At 47.9% G+C, this 19865-nt stretch overlaps 3 protein-coding genes across 3 annotated transcripts; 1 reads left to right on the plus strand and 2 right to left on the minus strand.

Moving 5' to 3' along the window:
• Positions 1-1453: 1453 nt before the first annotated feature.
• Positions 1454-5655, plus strand: BKA55DRAFT_589780 (uncharacterized protein; the record flags this gene model as incomplete). Its single annotated transcript, XM_046194998.1, has 3 exons — positions 1454-4699; positions 4755-5422; positions 5475-5655. The coding sequence occupies 3 exons, from the start codon at positions 1454-1456 to the stop codon at positions 5653-5655; spliced, it is 4095 nt and encodes a 1364-aa protein (XP_046055181.1).
• Positions 5656-8634: 2979 nt separating this feature from the next.
• On the minus strand, positions 8635-9682 carry BKA55DRAFT_684630 (uncharacterized protein; the record flags this gene model as incomplete). The annotated part of the gene is made up of 3 exons (XM_046198669.1): positions 8635-9145; positions 9231-9290; positions 9468-9682. The coding sequence occupies 3 exons, from the start codon at positions 9680-9682 to the stop codon at positions 8635-8637; spliced, it is 786 nt and encodes a 261-aa protein (XP_046055182.1).
• Positions 9683-17207: 7525 nt separating this feature from the next.
• Positions 17208-19782, minus strand: BKA55DRAFT_176916 (uncharacterized protein). The gene is made up of 3 exons (XM_046185028.1): positions 19459-19782; positions 18686-19367; positions 17208-18634 (listed from the first exon to the last, which is right to left on the minus strand). The coding sequence occupies exons 1-3, from the start codon at positions 19679-19681 to the stop codon at positions 17536-17538; spliced, it is 2004 nt and encodes a 667-aa protein (XP_046055183.1). The 5' UTR covers positions 19682-19782; the 3' UTR covers positions 17208-17535.
• Between the last annotated feature and the right edge of the window lie 83 nt (positions 19783-19865).

Below are 19865 nucleotides of genomic sequence, written 5' to 3' on the forward strand. Positions count from 1 at the left end.
CAGCATGAGCTTTTTTCTTCTTCTTTCGTATTGGAGAGTATTGCATAGGTTGGCTACAGTGGGGAAAGCTACACGATATTACAACGTGGACAGCAAAAATGCAAGTTGAAAATGGGCACGATAAGAACAAATAAGACATGAGCAGAGACGATAGCATCCAGCCTCACATTGAAACGAATGAACAACCGTGGGCCTTGAAGTAATAAAGTAAGTGGGGATACACTTACTAGATCCGTCGAGGTGACGACGTGAAAGGGGCTTGGTATATGCGTTTCTCTGTGCATGTACCCTGATATGAAACTGACAGCTGGAGAAAGTACTTTCCAGAATAATGTCAAAAGTGAATATACATAAGATGAATGCTCTGTAAGTCCGAAATACCTATGCATTCTCCTCCGTAATTGCGGCCCTCGGCTTGTGGGCACTGAGCGGCATATTGATGGATGGATGCTGACAGCATACCTAGCCATGAATAGAAACAATACGACGAACTAGAGCTAATAAGCGGACGTGGAGTAGCACTTGCGAGGAGGCGTTTGTTAGCCGAAGGACCCTTCCGCGTCAAAGGCAGAACGCAAAAAAGCAACTGTCTGTGGGCATGAACAAACATAGACGTTGAATTGCTAATGAGCCGAAGTGATATTATGGAGAGTTGCTGATCCTTTCTATCACTGGCAGGGTTCGTTTATGGGAGATTCTTGGGTATTGTTGCTTCCCCTGAGTGTCCTTTCTTTAGCACTGTGAACCTCCACTAGATCCAACTGGATCTGACAGCGCCAACCCCCAAGCTGGAGCTCTCAATAGCAACCCGCTTTGTTATATTTCAAAATCCTTCTTTTCCCTAGTCTCTACCTAACACCTTTCCTAATTACTCTATACTTTAAAAAGGCAATATTTATTGGCCTTTGTTGACTCGCTGCATCTGCTTCAGCTAGGCATTTCAAAGTTCTTTGACAGGAGTCAATTTGGCCAATCAAAGACTGCAAGTTGGCCACAGCCCAGTCTTTTGAGCCTCGTCCAACGTCCCGCCGCACGGTCTCTCCAATCGTCGTCTAATAGAAAGCTTGCGCATGGTAAAAGGAGGCTGTGCATGTGCAATCCGGTCACCACGGCACTCAACCAAATCCCAGCCACAGAAGGATTGGATTCAAAGACACTCATCCTACGGAGTACGGGGCAAGCTTACTGTGAATACCTTACCTGACAACCTGCCCTTTCGACTAGAGTTAAAGAGTTAACGACACGGCACCATCTACATCTGCCATTGCCTTGACTGTCAGCTTGTTGCTTGGCACCCTCCCACATCGCTCGACCTCATCGCATCGCATCGACGTCAATAATCGAGTCTTACTATTTAGATCGAACCGTTCATCGCGCAACGTCCTTCCATTCAATCCGCATGCTGGCAGCCGCCCTCGCCAGTCGATAGTCTAACCTTCAACTGTCCGCCGCCATGGCTGGGCGACCGCCTGGAGGAGGTTTCGATACAGGACACTCGAATAATCGCGACGATCTGTTACTCGACCTTGACAATGACCAACCTGTTTACAGTGGTGGACAGCGCTCCAATCTCAATGACGATGATCTGATGCGCTTTCACGAACAGAATCAAGACCCTCCGCCAGGACGTACTTCTGTGTCCTATGACGACTTTGTCGGCGCTCGGGACGCGAATCATGCTTCGACCGCACAACCTGCCGGCGGGTTAGGTGTGCCCCAAAGATCTGGCCCAGGTTCGAATCCCTACCTTACGAGACAGTATAGCCAAACTTCCGAACTCGGCAATTACCAACGCTACGCTGATGATTTTGATGATTATCCCGCCGAGGGCGACTCGTATTATCATCAAGATGGAGGGGCAAGAGTTGACGAGACTACCCCGGGCCTTGGTAGGAACAATGCACGGAATCGAAACAGTGTCTTGGGCCTTGGTGGCGGTTTTCTTGGTAAAGTCAAGAATAGGTTAGGCCTAGGTCAAGGGTATTCAGAGATGGATCTGCCTCTGACAGAACCCGGCCATGAACGAGGAGATTCCGTTGGAGGGAATTCTCATCACCCACCGCAGCAGGCTCAGAAGGGCAGGTTTGATATGGGTAACTTCAAGTTTGGATTCGGCCGTTCGAAGCCGGATCCGTCAACCCTTGGTCCTCGACTCATATATCTTAATAATCCGCCAGCCAACGCCGCCAACAAGTATGTTGATAACCATATCTCGACTGCGAAATACAACGTCGCAACCTTTCTGCCGAAATTTCTGTACGAGCAATTCTCAAAGTTTGCCAACATCTTTTTCTTGTTTACTGCCGCGCTTCAGCAAATCCCCAATCTGTCACCAACGAATCCCTACACAACTATTGCACCCCTCATAGTGGTGCTTATCATATCTGCCGTCAAGGAATTGGTCGAGGACTACCGCAGAAAGCAAGCCGATAATGCTCTCAATACCTCTAAAGCGCAGGTCTTGCGAGGCTCAACTTTCCAGGAAACGAAGTGGATCAATGTGGCCGTCGGAGACATAATACGAGTTGAATCGGAAGAACCTTTCCCTTCTGATTTAGTTCTTTTGGCTAGTTCTGAGCCCGAAGGTCTCTGTTATATCGAAACAGCAAACCTCGACGGTGAGACAAACCTCAAGATCAAACAAGCGCTGCCAGAAACTTCCTCTATGGTTTCGCCCAATGAGCTTAGCAGGCTGGGGGGACGTATCAAGTCGGAACAGCCCAATAGTAGTCTTTACACATATGAGGCAACATTGACAATGCAGACTGGAGGCGGAGAAAAGGAATTTGCGCTCAATCCAGAGCAACTTCTTCTCAGAGGTGCTACTTTGCGAAACACGCCTTGGGTTCACGGTGTTGTAGTGTTTACTGGCCACGAAACGAAACTCATGCGAAATGCCACTGCTGCTCCTATTAAGCGCACCAAGGTTGAGAGGAAACTCAACATGCTTGTCCTCTTATTGGTAGGTATCCTACTGGTTCTGAGTATCGTGTGTACTGTTGGAGACTTGATCCAACGGAAAGTCGAAGGCGATGCTCTCTCCTATCTCTTTCTGGACCCCACCAACACAGCTGGTCAAATCACTCAAACATTCCTCAAGGACATGGTCACATACTGGGTTCTGTTTTCGGCACTGGTTCCTATTTCTCTCTTCGTCACCGTGGAGTTGGTGAAATATTGGCACGGAATTCTGATCAACGATGATCTCGACATGTACTACGATAAGAACGATACACCTGCTACTTGCCGAACGTCAAGCTTGGTCGAAGAACTTGGCATGGTTGAATACGTATTCTCAGACAAGACTGGAACCCTCACCTGTAATCAGATGGAATTCAAGCAGTGTTCGATTGCCGGAATTCAATACTCTGAAGATGTGCCAGAGGATCGTCGCCCAGCTATGGTTGACGGCGTTGAAGTCGGTCTGTTTGATTACAAGGCACTCAAGGCCAACCTCGCCAACGGACACGAGACCGCCCCTGCCATCGACCACTTCTTGTCACTGCTCGCAACTTGCCATACTGTTATTCCGGAAATGGATGAAAAGGGCGGTATCAAGTACCAAGCTGCTTCTCCTGATGAAGGCGCTTTGGTCGCCGGTGCCCTGGATCTCGGTTTCAAGTTCACTGCTCGAAAGCCAAAATCGGTTATCATCGATGCCAATGGCCGAGAACTTGAATACGAACTTCTTGCCGTTTGCGAATTTAACTCGACTCGAAAGCGAATGTCAACTATTTACCGATGCCCCGATGGAAAGATTCGATGCTATTGTAAGGGTGCCGATACCGTCATTCTCGAACGTCTCAATGATCAGAATCCGCATGTTGAAGTCACACTCCGACATCTTGAAGAGTACGCCTCTGAAGGTCTGCGAACGCTATGTTTGGCTATGCGAGAAATCCCAGAAAACGAGTTTCAGGAATGGTACAAGATTTACGATACTGCTCAGATGACTGTTGGTGGCAACCGTGCTGAGGAAGTGGACAAGGCTTCGGAAATTATCGAGAAAGACTTCTTTCTACTTGGCGCAACTGCCATCGAGGATCGTCTTCAAGATGGCGTTCCAGAGACAATTCACACTTTACAACAGGCCAATATCAAAGTTTGGGTTCTGACTGGCGATCGTCAAGAAACCGCAATTAACATCGGGATGAGTTGCAAGCTACTGAGCGAAGATATGATGCTTCTGATTGTTAACGAGGAAACGGCTGCTGCTACACGGGACAACATTCAAAAGAAGATGGATGCCATCAGAACGCAGGGGGATGGCACAATCGAGACAGAAACATTGGCTTTGATCATTGATGGAAAATCCTTGACATTCGCTCTCGAAAAGGATTTGGAAAAACTGTTCCTTGACTTGGCCATTATGTGCAAAGCCGTCATTTGCTGCCGCGTGTCTCCTCTTCAAAAGGCCCTTGTTGTAAAGCTGGTCAAGAAGTATCAAAAGGAGTCCATTCTTCTCGCTATTGGCGATGGAGCAAATGACGTTTCCATGATTCAAGCAGCGCATATTGGTATTGGTATCAGTGGTGAAGAAGGTCTTCAGGCCGCGCGAAGTGCGGATGTTGCCATCGCTCAATTCCGCTTTCTTCGAAAGTTATTACTGGTTCATGGTGCATGGAGTTACCAGCGTGTTACGAAGACGATTTTGTTCTCATTCTATAAGAATATCGCATTGTATATGACACAATTCTGGGTAAGTATGACACGAAAGCGTGAGTGTGTATGAGCATGGCTAATACTGATGGCAGTACACATTCCAAAACGTGTTTTCCGGTCAGGTTATCTACGAGTCATGGACACTATCCTTCTATAACGTTTTTTACACCGTTCTACCCCCTTTAGCGCTCGGTATTCTGGATCAGTTCATCTCGGCTCGCCTGCTGGATCGATACCCCCAGCTTTACATGATGGGCCAGCAGAACTACTTCTTTCGATTCAAAGTTTTCACGCAGTGGATAGGCAACGCTATCTACCATTCTATTGTGCTGTATATTTGGGCGCAGCTCTTCTGGTATGGTGACCTTATCCAAGGAGATGGCAAGATTGCTGGTCATTGGGTGTGGGGAACGGCGCTCTACGGTGCCACTCTCCTCACTGTCCTAGGCAAGGCTGCTCTAGTCACCAACAACTGGACTAAGTACCATGTCCTCGCCATTCCTGGAAGCATGGCCATTTGGTACGTGCTTACTGCCGTCTATGGTATCGTAGCGCCTATGGCAGGCGTGTCCATGGAGTACTTCGGTACCATACCAAGGATCTACGAAAGCCCTGTGTTCTGGCTCCAAACGGTCTGCCTCGCCATTATGTGCCTCTTGCGTGACTTTGTCTGGAAGTATGCGAAGCGTATGTACCGACCGCAAACATACCATCACATCCAAGAAATCCAGAAGTACAATATTCAGGACTATCGGCCCAGGTCAGTTTATTCCTCGCCATACCATGGAACCATCGGGACTAACGTACCTCAGAATGGAGCAGTTTCAAAAAGCAATTCGAAAGGTGCGGCAAGTGCAACGTATGCGCAAACAACGCGGATATGCCTTCTCGCAAGCAGACGAGAGTCAAACACGTGTGCTCCAAGCATACGATACCACGAAGCATCGTGGACGATATGGTGAGATGGCCAGCTCAAGGCCAGCAGGCAGGTAACCGGCAGGGGCAGAAGGAGAGATGGATCGTGCACAGGTCTTTTAAGAATGCCTGTGTGGTTTGCGTGACGACTACAAAATATTGGGGGGTTTACTTAGGAGTTGGATTGCCATTTATTTCAAAGCACCGGGTGGTCGTTCTGCTCAATCACCTTTTTCTGTACTATCCAATTGTCGATGCCGAAAGCTGCGCGTCGTTGGCTCGATGAATTGAAAATACTTGATGATGCTCTTCGCATGATACATATATGCTCTTGAACATCTAGGAGACGCGCCTGGGCACCTTTCTTAGATCAAGCGAGAACGAGTATACGAAAGGGGATCTAGGCTATACGAAACGAGATCGACATGTTGATTTATGCGTTAGACATGAGAGGTACTATTTATTGCCCATACTTGAGTTTGCAGGAGTTCTTGATTGTCAAAACTTCATGGATAGGCTGCATAACCGCTTGCATTGCTACCTGTTACGTGGAGACTTGAAGGATGTTATATTGTAGGCAGTGTTTGTGTTTCATACCATCACTGTTACCAGACACACCATCTCTTCGCCGTGAATATTTAGGCAACTAAAACTACTTCTCCGAATTTTACCTGGGGTCTATCACACCGACTTTGTGAACTACCCTTGTTAACATGTAGGTTTAAACTGTATTTTGCAACGAGCACTTCGTTCATGTACCATTCACTTCACAAGCCATATGAACAAACTTGTCATCTACAAACTCGCATGCCTGGCGTCATGGCACATCAGCATCTATTGTGGCTGCATCCACAGTAGCATATGACCAGAATCCTCTTTTCCGCGGAGGACCATATATCAACGTTCTTGTCCACCTTTGCTAATACAAAATGTACATAATCCACATCCGAAAACCTGGAGCTACCTAGGGTACATAGCAGTTAAGTCACATCAAGATGTAACGCAGAGTTGAAGAAGCCGCTGCAAGACTGAACCTTGAACTAAGTGACAGATGCAGGCCATATCACATTTGAATGTGATAGGATCTGAGACACGGCTGTCCTTTGACAATGATCTGCAAAATGAGGTGTTAGGTACCTGACCTTGATGCGTTGTCAAAAAGTTTACCATTGGGATGGTAGAGTGATCAACTAGTTTGAGCGATTGAGGCCAATGAGGATGAAGAAGTTAAAAGTGAATTGATGTACCAGACTGCAGTAGATGAAACTTGGAACAAATTGTGGGTGAGATGCTGGCATGGTAAGGAGTAGTTTCATGGCAAATACCATGGAGAATGAGCGTCACCGATGCGTTCAGTTAGATGTATAAACAAATAATGCTATGGGTACTCTCAGTGACATCTCGTACCATCAGCCAAACCATGATATTCAGCTCGTTCTACCAGCCATACCTTACAGGAATTCTATCATAACATTCCGCGATTACGCATTGTGATTCGTCTCACTTTCACGCCTTCAGCTCTCCTCAATCTGCTGGACTCCCAAGCCCCGAGAACGATCAGTTCGGCGAATGTTCCTGCGAGGCTTCGCGTTCTGGTGCGCATGACGCACCTTCTGCACCCGTGCCCGCGCCGTGCATCAGTAGAACTGTTGCATGTTACGCAGAACCTTGACAAATTCCATCATCGGAGTTGGGGTGGCTGATTGCGTTGGCATTAGTGTTGACATGGTGTGGGGTGGAGAATGAAAATCCGGGGATCAAAGCGTGGAGAAAAGACAGGGGAAACTGGGGGAGTCCTTTCATGGTTTGAGAGTCGTCAAGGCTAATCTAGTTACAGAAAACGTCAAGGTCAAGGCCACGAAGCAACAAGGAAACGAGCGAATTGGTTATGCCTCATTGAGTCATTAGATATTCGTTGTTCTATATTGGATGTCTGTGTGTATATAAATGCCGAAAGAAGAAGAAAATGCAGATCCCACCGCTGTTACCCTCCATTGCTGACTACCTATAGATAGATAGATATGAATATGATATGGTTTTATACATGCTTGTATGATAATACTCGAGCACCCCTCGCTAATAACTTAAACCCACTTATTACCACAAGAAAGCCCGCCAAAAAGAGAAAGGGCTAAATTATACAACTGCCCAGATACCCGCTCGCCAAATGCCATTGCTCATGCTAATGATTTCGTCGCCATGCTGTATGATGTCGTCTCGTGCATTGCCTTGCCAGAGCATGAATCCAGCCTCATGGCAATGCAAGTCGATGTACAGATAAGAAGAAGAAACTCAAGTAGCCCTGCCTAGCCTAGCAGCCATTGTCTTGCACCTAATTTGTCGCAGAAAGCTGAGTGTTTACCCATGCTCGGCTTCAAATTGGGGGCTGGCGAGCTATCTGTCTGCACAGAAGTGTATCCTCGAGAGATCGATGAGGCAAGGGCTTGCCGAGTTCAGAAAACAACCAACAGCCCCATAGAGGGTTCTAATAACAAAAATAATATGGTGGAGATAATATAGAAAAATAAACATGGCAAACTCCGTCCCATTCTGAGATTGATAAATGCTGTAGATGCGAAAGAAACTTTTGAGCGCCAGGAAGACGGTCGGTAGGCACCGCCCCCGAGTATGCAATGTGAAAAAGGAAACAATAAATCTCGACAACAAAAACATGCCAACCCACGTACTGCATGCTGTACTCCCTTCGGTACCGAGTGCGAAGTAAAAACGGGGACTTGTTTTCTGAGCGTCCATCTTGCTCGACCTACAGCCCCTGTGGGAGTTGCAAGGGCACTGAATAATCCCTGTGAGCGTAACGCAAACCCCGCAAAGCTAGAATTTTGAGATCCTGTTTGGGCAGGCCAATCTCGTAGAGTTGGGGTTCGTGACCAAAGCCCCGACTGTAAGGTGAGACACCGCCCGTCCCGGAGAACACCCGCCATTAAGCTTCGCTTGTGCAACCAGCCTTTCCAAGCTGTTCTCGAGTTTCACAATGTACTGATGTTTGCACAAACTCGTAGGGCAGTAAACTCACGGCTAGAGAGCTGAATGCACCCATCATCTACTGACCATGGGTGTCACAAGCTCAATGCTTCTGGGCCGAGAGTAGGTGCTGGGATGGCGAGAAGGGAGTGGCCGATCCATGCCGCCTGATGTTGCCTCGTAGTTGTATCCACTACCTCCAGCGCCGTAGTACCCTCCGTCATATGTCGATGACAGATACGGGGCAGAAGGCCGGCTGTACGAGCTGTATGGACTGGTCGCTGCACTGCGGCTAAAGGGCCACAGGTTGCTGGAGCTGCCTGTAGGCGACGGAGGGCTCGGAGGCCGGACATTGAGGGAACGGAGAGCCGAAATGGCCGAAGTATGTTGGTAAGTCGGTGCTCCGGTTCCCGGAGTGGCTGGTGGAGAACTCAAAATCATGGAGCTGGGCCGTGAAGGAGACGCCCGCGGGATGATGTCTTTGGGCTCCGGGTTTCCCACAGAATGGAATGGATAGTTTGAGGACGCGTAATGACGGACCGAAGAGCTCGGCTGTGACGATGCGGTCTGATCAACCCTCCGGCAGCTGCAGTGTATTATTAGCATCATCCTGGACCACTATGGTTCAAGTCGGCAGAACAAGGTCCACCATCAATGGAATTGGAACTTACTTGTCGGAGCAGTAAAGAAACATGTCGTCATGAGGGATGAATTGCTTTTCGCACGTCATACTAACAACGATGTCAGCAAAAACTCTTATTTCATCCATAGGAATTGATTAGGCGCCAAGGCTGACATGGTAATTTTGTTGTATGGTTTCTGAACATGACAGCATTGCCAGTGGGCTAGAAGCCTCATGATACTCATGGAAAGAATTTAGAAACATCATGGGATGGCGTGAGACCTACCAAAACTGTGGGAAACTCTCCCTTTCATCTTCCCAAGACTCTGTCCATTCCCGTTCACGTTCGCGCTGACTGCGACCGAGTTTTTGTGGTGTGTGCCTTCGTGTCATGACGGGCCTCTTGTACTTCGCGGGATCGGTCGCAGTAACTGCTTTTCGCACGTCGGTCGCAGAGGAATTGGGCAGACCATGGCCCGACTTTTTCCGGCTGTGATGCATCGTGTATAATTGAACAAGCAAGATGTGAAGGGAGGAGGAGGAGAACTTGATTAAGAAAGAAAAAAACAGTCCTCAAAAGATCCTGAGAGAAGGGGGGCCAGGTGACGGGATATGATATGAGTACAGCACCAGTATAACCCTGACCGTATGTACTTGGTACCACTGTAAATCAGTGGAGAGTGTAGATATTTAGAGCAGTTGGGGCTGCTGTGGTCAGGTTGAGAAACGCCCTTTCAGTGTGGTTCGACTGCGGGGGGGGCTTATCGAGGCACTAGACTCCAAAGATCCCCTAACCTTACTCCTTGATTCGATTAACAAGGGGTAGAGAACGGGAAACGATTGCAAATTTTTTCCTCGAGCTTGACCGCGTCTGGAGAAATTCCAGAATTGTGTGATAGCAGGGTGCAACAGAGTGGCAAATTGTGGTCGAAAACACGCATGGGCATGTGCAAGGACGACAGGGCGATAAATTCCCCGAGTGCCTAGTAGTGTTGCAGATGGAGACGAGCAATGGTTGAACAAACTGAGACCAACTGATTCAAAGTAGGGCAGAATTTCCTAACTGACAAAATTATCCGGTGCAGGTGAATAATGAGCAGATCGAAATAAGTTTCGTTTTAAACTCAAGATCAAGTTGGGGAAGTTTGGGCAATTTTAGATCTCGATGAGATGAAAATTTCCTCCTGGTGAAAATCCACTGATGATAGTTTGACTCGATAATGCGTTACCGCCCAGGAACCGGAATGTTGACGAGAGATCCGCCGCGTGGAGTAGATGTCGTGCTGTAATTTGTTCGGTCACGGAAGAAGGCGGTATGAATAAATCGAATGTCAATTCGTGAAGCCCAACAAGAGGAACCAGGCGTGTAAGTGTCGTGTAAGCCAAATTTAGCCGAGTTGGTAGCCAGTTGATAGGCAGTTTAAAAAGAGCCGCTTTATTAGCGTTTATAGCTGACTTGTCCGTTGGGGAGCTCGAAGGTACGCAGAAGAGTGACAATAAATGCGTCCGAGCGACAGCTTATTGTCTCGATGAAACTGACGTTGGTTTCTTTCCAGTGGGCGAGGTCGGGGCAGACAAGGCTTAATAAATAAGGGACAGAGTTGGAGACACCTGGTGACTCCAGCCTTGGTTGTCGTGATTCAATGTATGAGTGAGCGAGGAGCCGAAAGCGGAGATGCAACGCCCGCAATAAGTCAGCCAATAACCCGCCGCAATCGACGCTGAGAGCTGCGACTATCGGATTGCGCGACAACTGGGATAAGGCACGATATAGAGGATGCTCTTAGAGTACCCCGTGCGCTGACTCTGTGACAAAGACAGGGACTGACCGACACTGAGAAAAGACTGTTCCCAACAACAGGCGCAATAGCTGTAAATATGGGATTCTATGAAGCTGGCGACCCCAAGCCCTTAAGTGTCTTCTTTCCAGTGGAATCGAGGGCTACTAAGTAATTCGCAAGTATGGAGACGTATGCGTAAGTCGCGACGCAGAGCCAGAGCGTGAGTATTCAGTAAAAAGGTCGGTTGATGTGCAGTCTGTCTCAGGCTGACTGGTATGATGTCCGCAGACGTTGTCACACTCTCAGCAAGCGTGATAGTATGTCCGGAAACAACGAGTAATAAAGTAGAAGGGAATGAACGCTTAGTATTGTATGTAGATTGACTGATTGATGCTGACCAGCCCTCTCACAGGCAAGTTGGTGAGATTATAGATACCAGTGGAAGGCTCAGATTCAGCAAAAGATGTTGGGGTCACCACGGACCAGCTATCTCTGGGGAAGGGTACTCTCTTGTATGTGGTCACTTTGCTTAGTTAGATGAGTTAGCCAAATCACCACCAGCAAGGACTCTGGCCATCTGATGGGGGAACGGCAATAGGGTTGCATTATCAGGTGTGAACCAGGGACATGTCAATGTGCATTGGCAATAATAAAGCAGCAGAATAGGTCATCGTAGCGCATCTAGCGCAAGCACGGCACATGATAACCTTGCCTCTGACAAAATCAACCAGACATATCTCGTCATCGCCTTCAGAAAGCCATGCCGCAGTTTCAGTCCTAAATGAGGAAGGCCCTACAAGCCTGCTGTGCCGTATATCCAACTGAGCGCTGAGTGATGTAAAGCCATAGATTATCTTATACAGATCATGCATTTCCCCTCTCCTCGTCCCAATCAACGCTACCTAGGTTGCATCACGGATGGCTGAAAGCCAGGCACGCTTCTATACAGGCACTTCTGAGTAAGAGTGAAACTGGCTGGGGGTGGGTAAGGTACTGAACGGCATGTAGGTATGGATCTTTAAAGGGGGGCGTCTGCGTAAGTAAGGTACTTGGTTTATCTTCTATTGGCATCCTTCCAAATGGTCTCTTTTCAAGGGTTCAAAAGAGAGTGGGTTTGCTTGCGGAAAGTTTAGAGTACATAGCCCGCTTTGACTGCCATCGTGTTTCGGCTGCCATGGCGGTGGGCAAGTGACGATAGGACGCCATGCTATTGCACAATTGGCAACGATACAGAACCTAGGGGCCGGGCCTGCCTCAAGGCCTGAGCGAGTTGAACTGAGGAAACCAGCCCAGGAAGTCGTCGCTTGGTCCCCACTCGCCTGCTAGGTACTAACCTTGAGGTAGCGGGTACCTACTACCTACCTATACCTGTGGCCATACCTAAGTTACCTTAGGTACTTTACCTTCCATATCTGAATGGGGAACCTGTTCCTGGGGTGCAAAAAAAAAATACCTGACGCTTGAGCAGAGAGATAAGATATAACTGGTAGTAAACATGTCCCAAAGTTGTCGGAATATTTCTGTCATTCAAGATTGAGGTTCCAATGAAGGACATTGGAGCACCCATGAATCGTTGCCCACCAGTTGTACTACAGCTTCAGGCACCAGCCGCACAGCCCACAACAGGCCACTAATACCACTCACTTAGCGACCAGGCACTGCACCGTAGGTACCATAGGTGGTATGGAAGACAACTTAAGTGAGTGCCTCTCTAGCAGCTCGTCTTGTCCACCGTACGAGGCACGTTTCGCCGTCTCGATATGTGGGTTGTCGAACGCCGGAGCAATTGTATCGCGACGTTCCATCAATTACGCAAGGAAACTCAGTCTTGTTCCTGACATACCGCTAATCCAGTTTTCTGGCGCACACCCTAAATGACGTTCTTCCTAAGTGATTCTCCCGAAAGCTTCGCGGGCCGGCACATCTTGTATGTGCGGGAAGAAGGCCGCTAAGCCAAGGAGGGGCTCGAGTTTTGGCTGCCCTGATGATGTGCATCCCTTAACATCCAATGGGTGATACACGCGTGAAAAAAAGTCCCGAGGAAGAAGCAAAAAGGCTTAATAAGACCGCCTATCATACAAACCATGTGGTGCTTCTAGGGGAAACACTGCGTGGTGGGGGAAAACATGTCTGATTGTGTGACAGTCATCGATCTATAGTCCTCACATGCTGAACCTGGTGAAGATTTGACACATAACAGATTACGTAGTTCATTATCCCTATGGTGAATATTCCGATCCATCCATTGTGGCCAAACAAGTACCTAGAGCCTTCAAGGTGTCTGTTTGCCCGCACTCTATTGTTCGAAGGACGGTATTAGCACCATCGTTAGACTCGCACTAGTCCACAAGCTTCTATCATGTCTGCATGTCTAACTACGCAAGGGACTCCACCATCCAACTCTTAGGAGTGCCTACCTAGAGTTCACGAAACCTGTGCCGATTTTCTCGATTCGTTCTATTATGCATTACGTTATCGCGCATTGAAACAAGCGCATATAGGTAACCTCAAATCGATGAGGCGACAGTGTTGTGCTATACTGTATTCCCGAAACATTGCCTTTGCAACGACCGAGCCGGAGGCCGGAGCCCCGCCATGATGGACCTACACTGAAGTTGCAATTCATCGGCTTCCCCTCTTCATGGTCTCTCGCAAGGGTCTTGACTCTTGTCGTTGCCTCCGCCTCTTGACCATCCGCTGTCGGCTGATCGCGGGTCATTAGTAGTGCTGCCCTAACCCGCTCTCTGATTGAACGGTTCACCAGTTTGGGAAAGTGCCTTATCGTATCAAGCTGTTTCCCCGGTATGGAGGAATTAGTCTGTGGGGTCTGGTCTATCGACGCCGCAACTAGAGGCTCTATCTGGGGGTTGAGATACTCAGCTGAGTCAGGTTGTGGACCTATATCAAACTAAATTCATATGAGTTAAACAGTTTGACGGTTCACTCCATTGAACTCGGCCCTAAAACTATTGCTTCGTTACATTAGATACAATGGAGCATTCCGATGCAGAACGGGGGAGTTTTTTTCTTCTTTTTTTTTTCTTCTTTTTTCTTTTGTTACTGCGCCTTGACCGCTGCCAACGGCAATCAGAGAGGCACCTGGGCTTCAGAAGCCGCGTGGGATGTGGGGGACTTCAATGCCAGCATGTCCGGGCTCCATTGACCTCACATCGTGCGTTTCGTCTTGGCCTAGGAACTGTTTCCGTTGGCCGGCTCCTCTTGACAATTCCCGCTAATCTGGGGCTTGTGACTACAATGGCATGATAAAGGGAGTTAAATGCAACAATCCTGTCAAAACGAGGCCCATCAAATGCCAATCATTGAAATTGTATGTGATCTGTATAATACTTGATGGCAATCAAGCCAAATCTGGTCACAATCTGGATGTTTGATGGCTATTGCAGACAAAATAATACAGACATTCGCGGCTGCCACTGATAACGACGAGAACATGGTTCTTGGAAGATGGTGCCTTCCATGATCCGTCAGGGTCGTATTCGATGTCCATTAGGGTTCAAGCGTACTAGGACAAGCTAATTAACTCGTTTGGGGCTTCTCGCCCGCGAGACAGTCAAGGTATCTCTCGGTTGACCTTTTTCGCTTCCCTTGCGTCCAGGTTTGCATTTCATGTAAGGACCCGCTCTTTTCACCTTGCAAGGTCAAGAGGCTCCACTTGAGGCTCACTAACAGCCCACGGCCCTTCAGTTTTGCGGAGCCTTCGCAGCTGTATCTAGAGCCAATGGATACACCACGAAGCAAAGAGATGAATGAATTTTTTCTTCTTCTTCTTCCTTCTTCTTACGATGTTCTCAAAATAAGGTACTGCGGCTCCGTGACAGGTTCATTGCCGCCCAATCCAGAGCGGTTTATCAAAGACCCATGATCCCAGTCATGGTTTGATCGCATCATTTGGACACACGGGCCAGTCGTTCTTGCACGCTGGTATCGGGTAACTGTTCAAGCATGAGAGGCAGTACTGTGACCCGGCTGTTATCAACGTCGTCCTAAATTTAGTTATAGTAGCCACGATAATTCATGAGAATTTGATAATATTTCATACATTATTAACCGCTCGATCCGCCAATTGTATTTGAGACATGGTCAGCGTTGTATAGCCAGAATCTTGACAATTTCCAGCCTATACCATACCATCATGGTAGCGTCTCGAGATTTTGGCATCGTGTGATCATGATAAATCTTCCACATTAACAGAGTTCATCAAATTTCCATCACAGGTATGTTAAAACTCACGTTGATGCAAGTAACCCATCTCAACGCCTCTTCCCCGCCAAATGCGACCCTTTGCATCGCCTGCCTTGGTGTCTACACCCACATTAGATGGAAAGGTGGTGTTGCGTTCGACCTTGGTACAACCATTTGTATGGTGAATGCATTGGATAGGTCCATGTCTTCTAAAGCAAGGTAGTGATGATGTATTGAGATTTATATGACTTTCCTGGTCAACTAGAGACCTACTATGGTATTAGACATGAATAGTCCTGGCCTAGCAAGAGCTCCTGGTTGACGCAGCGTACTAAACTTATCTCTTATCATTGATGATGATTCCTATCTGTCTCACTATAGACCGCATGTAGCTGGACCCCTCCGGGTAAAGGTCCTCGTGATTGCTTATCTCTCATTTGTTATTGCTCCTCCTCCTGGAGACAAGCGAAATTCATGATGGGGGGTGAAGCTGTTACGGCGGGAGCCTAACTGTTGATCCTCCGCACAATGTGTCTGATAGCTAACTTCCTGTCTGCGCCATCCCACTACACTACCCCACGCTGGCAATCAAGGGACCAAAAGTTGAGCACGCGCCATGAGACCTCAAAAGAACCAGCCAATAGATATGACTTCATGCATAGTTCTACGGCCCTTCTCTTCCGTTATCTATGACGGGAATGGGCGGGCTGCTATCGCGAGGAGACTCCACATCCTTAACCCAGTTCTTCAATGTTGATCAGCCACACAGTCTATCATCACTTCGGTGCACGACCGAAGCACGAGCCGCCATGTTATTGAATGGCGAGATTCGGCACTTGACTAACGTAGATCTATGAGGTGGTCCATTATGACACCATTAAGCCTTTGTCGCAACAGCCTAGGAATACACTCGTCTCATCACGTCAAGTCACACCATAGCCTGCATTCGGTCACTGTACGTAGGCTGGAAACTGCTGCGGCCCCAAAGACAAAATCCAGTCCAGGATCATCGTGTAGAGAAGGGATTAGACTAATGGTATCATTTCCTGCGCCAGAAAGTAACACTATTGCACAACCAGAGGGGTTGGTCGATGGTGACCCGTGTCAGTTCTAAAAGCGGCGGCTTATGAATGTACATCCCACCCCGGAATATCAGTACGAGTGTGAGTGAGACTTGAGAGAGAAATCATAGTCTTCAGCAGGCTGATATATTGCGACTTGGCTTGATATCCGTGTTGGGTAAAGAAAGTTTACTCAAAATTTGGGTTGCTGGTTTCTTAGATAACCTCTCTGTCTTAATAGACTTCATTAAAGATGTAAACTGAATCATCATAGTCTATTATTTCGAGATAAATGCAGCGCGAATCGGCAACTTCAAGTTTTCATCCGGTGTTCCCATCTAAGGATCAAGACATTGAGAGGCAACCCTCATTACCTAGCCATGATAAAATAGATCGAGGCCCATAAACAACACAATGTCAAGTTGACTACTTCCACTTGGTGGTTTATTATTGCACCATCTGCCATGGTGTAACAGGGTTGGCCGAGACCTTGAAGAGTCACGACAGCTGTGACTACCAACGAAGCGGTGAATGAAGACTAAGCAGCCATTATAGGTTTGTGATCGTACAGAGCCTCCAGTCTCATGTAGATGCGCCATGACTCAGTTGCTACTCTCTAATTCTCATATCCTTTATTCTCAGCCAAGTAACTTCATCTCTGGGTTAGGAGCCTGTTGCTTAGTCTCATATGTTTCCGCTGTGGTAGCATAGAGGTTGAATCTGTACGATGAAGTATCACGAATCTGTGAAAATAGTCAATAATAAGACACCAAAGTCGAATTGCATAATAGACAAACCTATATGTTGATGAAAGATTCACCTCTCCCTTCATCTTTTTATGAAAAGGAGTCACTATTTGAATTAAGAGGTTATATAGCTTACAACATGTTTCAATAGCCATATAACGGGTGAGGCCTCTACAATAGACTGGCAGTCAATACATAGCGAGCTTTCAGAATAAGTGCCTTAGGTAGGCCTCAGCTGCCTCACTGACAAAGTTGCTGCCTTAACCAAACGGCATACATACCAATTACCTGAGAGTAGCAAGCTCCTCAGCCTTCTTCCCTAACCAAAAGAAAGGTCTTGAAGGCATTACTTATATTTATGACCTATGAGGGAGTAAATATGACCCTTTAGTACCGAAGTTGGTGTACCATCAAATATCCCGCTTGCTTGGTTATGCAGTTCCCGACCAATACTCCTAACCCCTGCTTTCATAATCCAACATTAAGAAAAGTCAATCCATTCAGCCTGTATCCTCGGCAAAAAGGAGAGAGAGAGTTTTTTTACTTTCTTTAGAAAACACCAGTCATGGATGATAATAGGTCTGGTGGACTGGTTGTCCAGGGACATACGAAGTGCGGCGTTCTGCCGCAAGTTCCTGCGGTGTACCGGGTGGGAAATACTCTGGTCCGTTCTTCAATGAGTTAGAAACCATCGTGCCGTCGTAGTATGGAGGACTTCCGGGGGAATGGCCTTGGTCCGGGATCTGCATCATGCTCACCTGGGGAACCCACAGATTTCCATTTGCATCATATTTGGGTTCAACCGCCGGAACTGGTTCTGTACGCGGTGAAACGTAAGATGAGACTTCGGGATGCCCAGATGGCAGTTCCACTGGCGGTCCTGAATATGACTGGGCAAGCTGCGGGCCTGTGTAGCCCGCTGGGCTTGAAGGGGTGAAATTCGATGATTGTGGGCTCCAAGGGCTAGGCGAAGGTTGGTTTGAGGTGAAAGATGGATGTTGGGGGTGATGGTAGTCGTAAGATTGAGTCATCGGCTGTTGTGATCCAACTCGTTCCCGCTGACGTCGATGCTTTCGAATGAGGCAGAAACAAGTCACGAGCACGGCAATAAGAGCTACAGCTCCGCCGACTGCGATACCAGCAATCGCACCAGTCGATAACGTCATTCCAGTTTCATGATCTCCAGTCTCGGTAGGGCCCGATACATCTCGGGTTGCGGTCCTTGATCCTGCCGATGCCGTCCTTGTCATGAGGGCTTTCAAGTCTGGGTGGTCGAAGCCATCGGCCGGTGCTGTCTTGGTCGCTCCGCCTTTAGGATTTCCTCCCACAACTGAAATAATGTCAGTGGGGACAGCATATTCAGTCAATTCGGGGTCGTAAAGCATCCAGGGCGCCTTGTCCTTGTTTTGTCGCCCCAGGGACATGTCGTGTAAACCCCATTGGTCCGGAACATCGCAGTCGTTTGTCAGGGGGAAGAAACCACCATGAATCAACATCTGTGCCTCGTTCACAACGTTACAGGTAAAACTGTGATGAGGGTAATCCCCTGTTCCATTTCCTTCGGGATACATCTTGATCCATGTGAAGGTAGGGAGTGTCAGGATATAAATGTCATCAAATCCAGAACTCCCCTGCTCCTCGCCAGCCCCCCCATATAAATAACTGAGCATGGTCAGTATATGATGGCGCTTAAGTGGATGGCAATATACTCACATATTGTAAGAGGACTGGTCCTTCGTCCACGTAGCGCCTGCGCAAAATCGTCGACGTGATTCCGGAACATCGCCTGTTGCATTTTGGAAATAACTTTTACCGCTCAGAACATCATAGAGAATAATCTGATCCATTGGTTGGCCTTCCCAACCACCATCATTGGTAGCTCGGATTCCGCCAAAATAAACAAGCATACCACCATCTCCGGCAGGAATATGAACCATCACACCCTCGGCGCGGCCAATGTCATCAGGTCCAGTGTCGTTAGACCAATTGTTTGTATCCATCTCATATCGCAGTAGGTATGATGTTGGTACTTGGGGAGCGTCACCCCAATCCGCGTCGGTCGCATTGTTCATCCATCCGCCATAGTAGTAGGCCTCTCCGCGATCCGGAATGGACAAACCAGCTCCATAGCTAAGCCCGACAATATCGTCTGTCCTAGAGATTCCCATGTTGTCCCACTCATCATTGATGATGTCGTAGGCATAAAGGTCGAAGTCCCAAGGGGTCACATCATTGAATTCGCCGCCAAAGAGATAAATCTTCTTGTTGATAGTGTCAGGCCAGAATATTCCACCACTCACATCGGGAACCGTCGAGTTCTTGCTCAGGTTTGCGTATGGCTGGGGCATGCCTGAACCTGCTACTTTGCTGAGATCATGGTAAAGAAAGTAGGGGTCTATAGGAGTATTGGTCAATAAGCGCCCGGCGACATTGCTTCGACCAACTCTCGTCACTTGGTCGTGAGAAATTGAGTAGGGTTTGCATACTGGAGAAATTTTGTGGTGTTCCAGAACTACCATCATATGTAACCAATCCTCCACCAATGTAAAGTTTGTCGTCAACCACAGCACTTTGATGACCCCATCTTCGACAGAAATTTGATATGGGATCTCGTTGTTGCACTGTGAGTTTGACGCAAAAGAACAATAAGAATAGAAGGACCAAGCCCCGGCGAAGTTGGCTGGCTGGAGAGATTGAGATACACATCATGGCTGGCACCTTGATGCTACATTTATACTCTCCCTCCCGGCCTGTTGCTTGATCGCGAACCGCGAGGAACGAAGAGGTATTGAGACCTGGGCAATCGTCGTCAAGAAGTAGAGTAATCGCGTAAGTGATAAAGAGGAAGGAAAAGTCGGCAGCCCCAGTGCTAACTGCTAAGTCTCGTCTCGTT

This window comes from Fusarium redolens (genome assembly GCF_020744475.1).
Source record: "Fusarium redolens strain MPI-CAGE-AT-0023 chromosome Unknown BKA55scaffold_2, whole genome shotgun sequence".
Taxonomy (NCBI): Eukaryota; Fungi; Ascomycota; class Sordariomycetes; order Hypocreales; family Nectriaceae; genus Fusarium; species Fusarium redolens.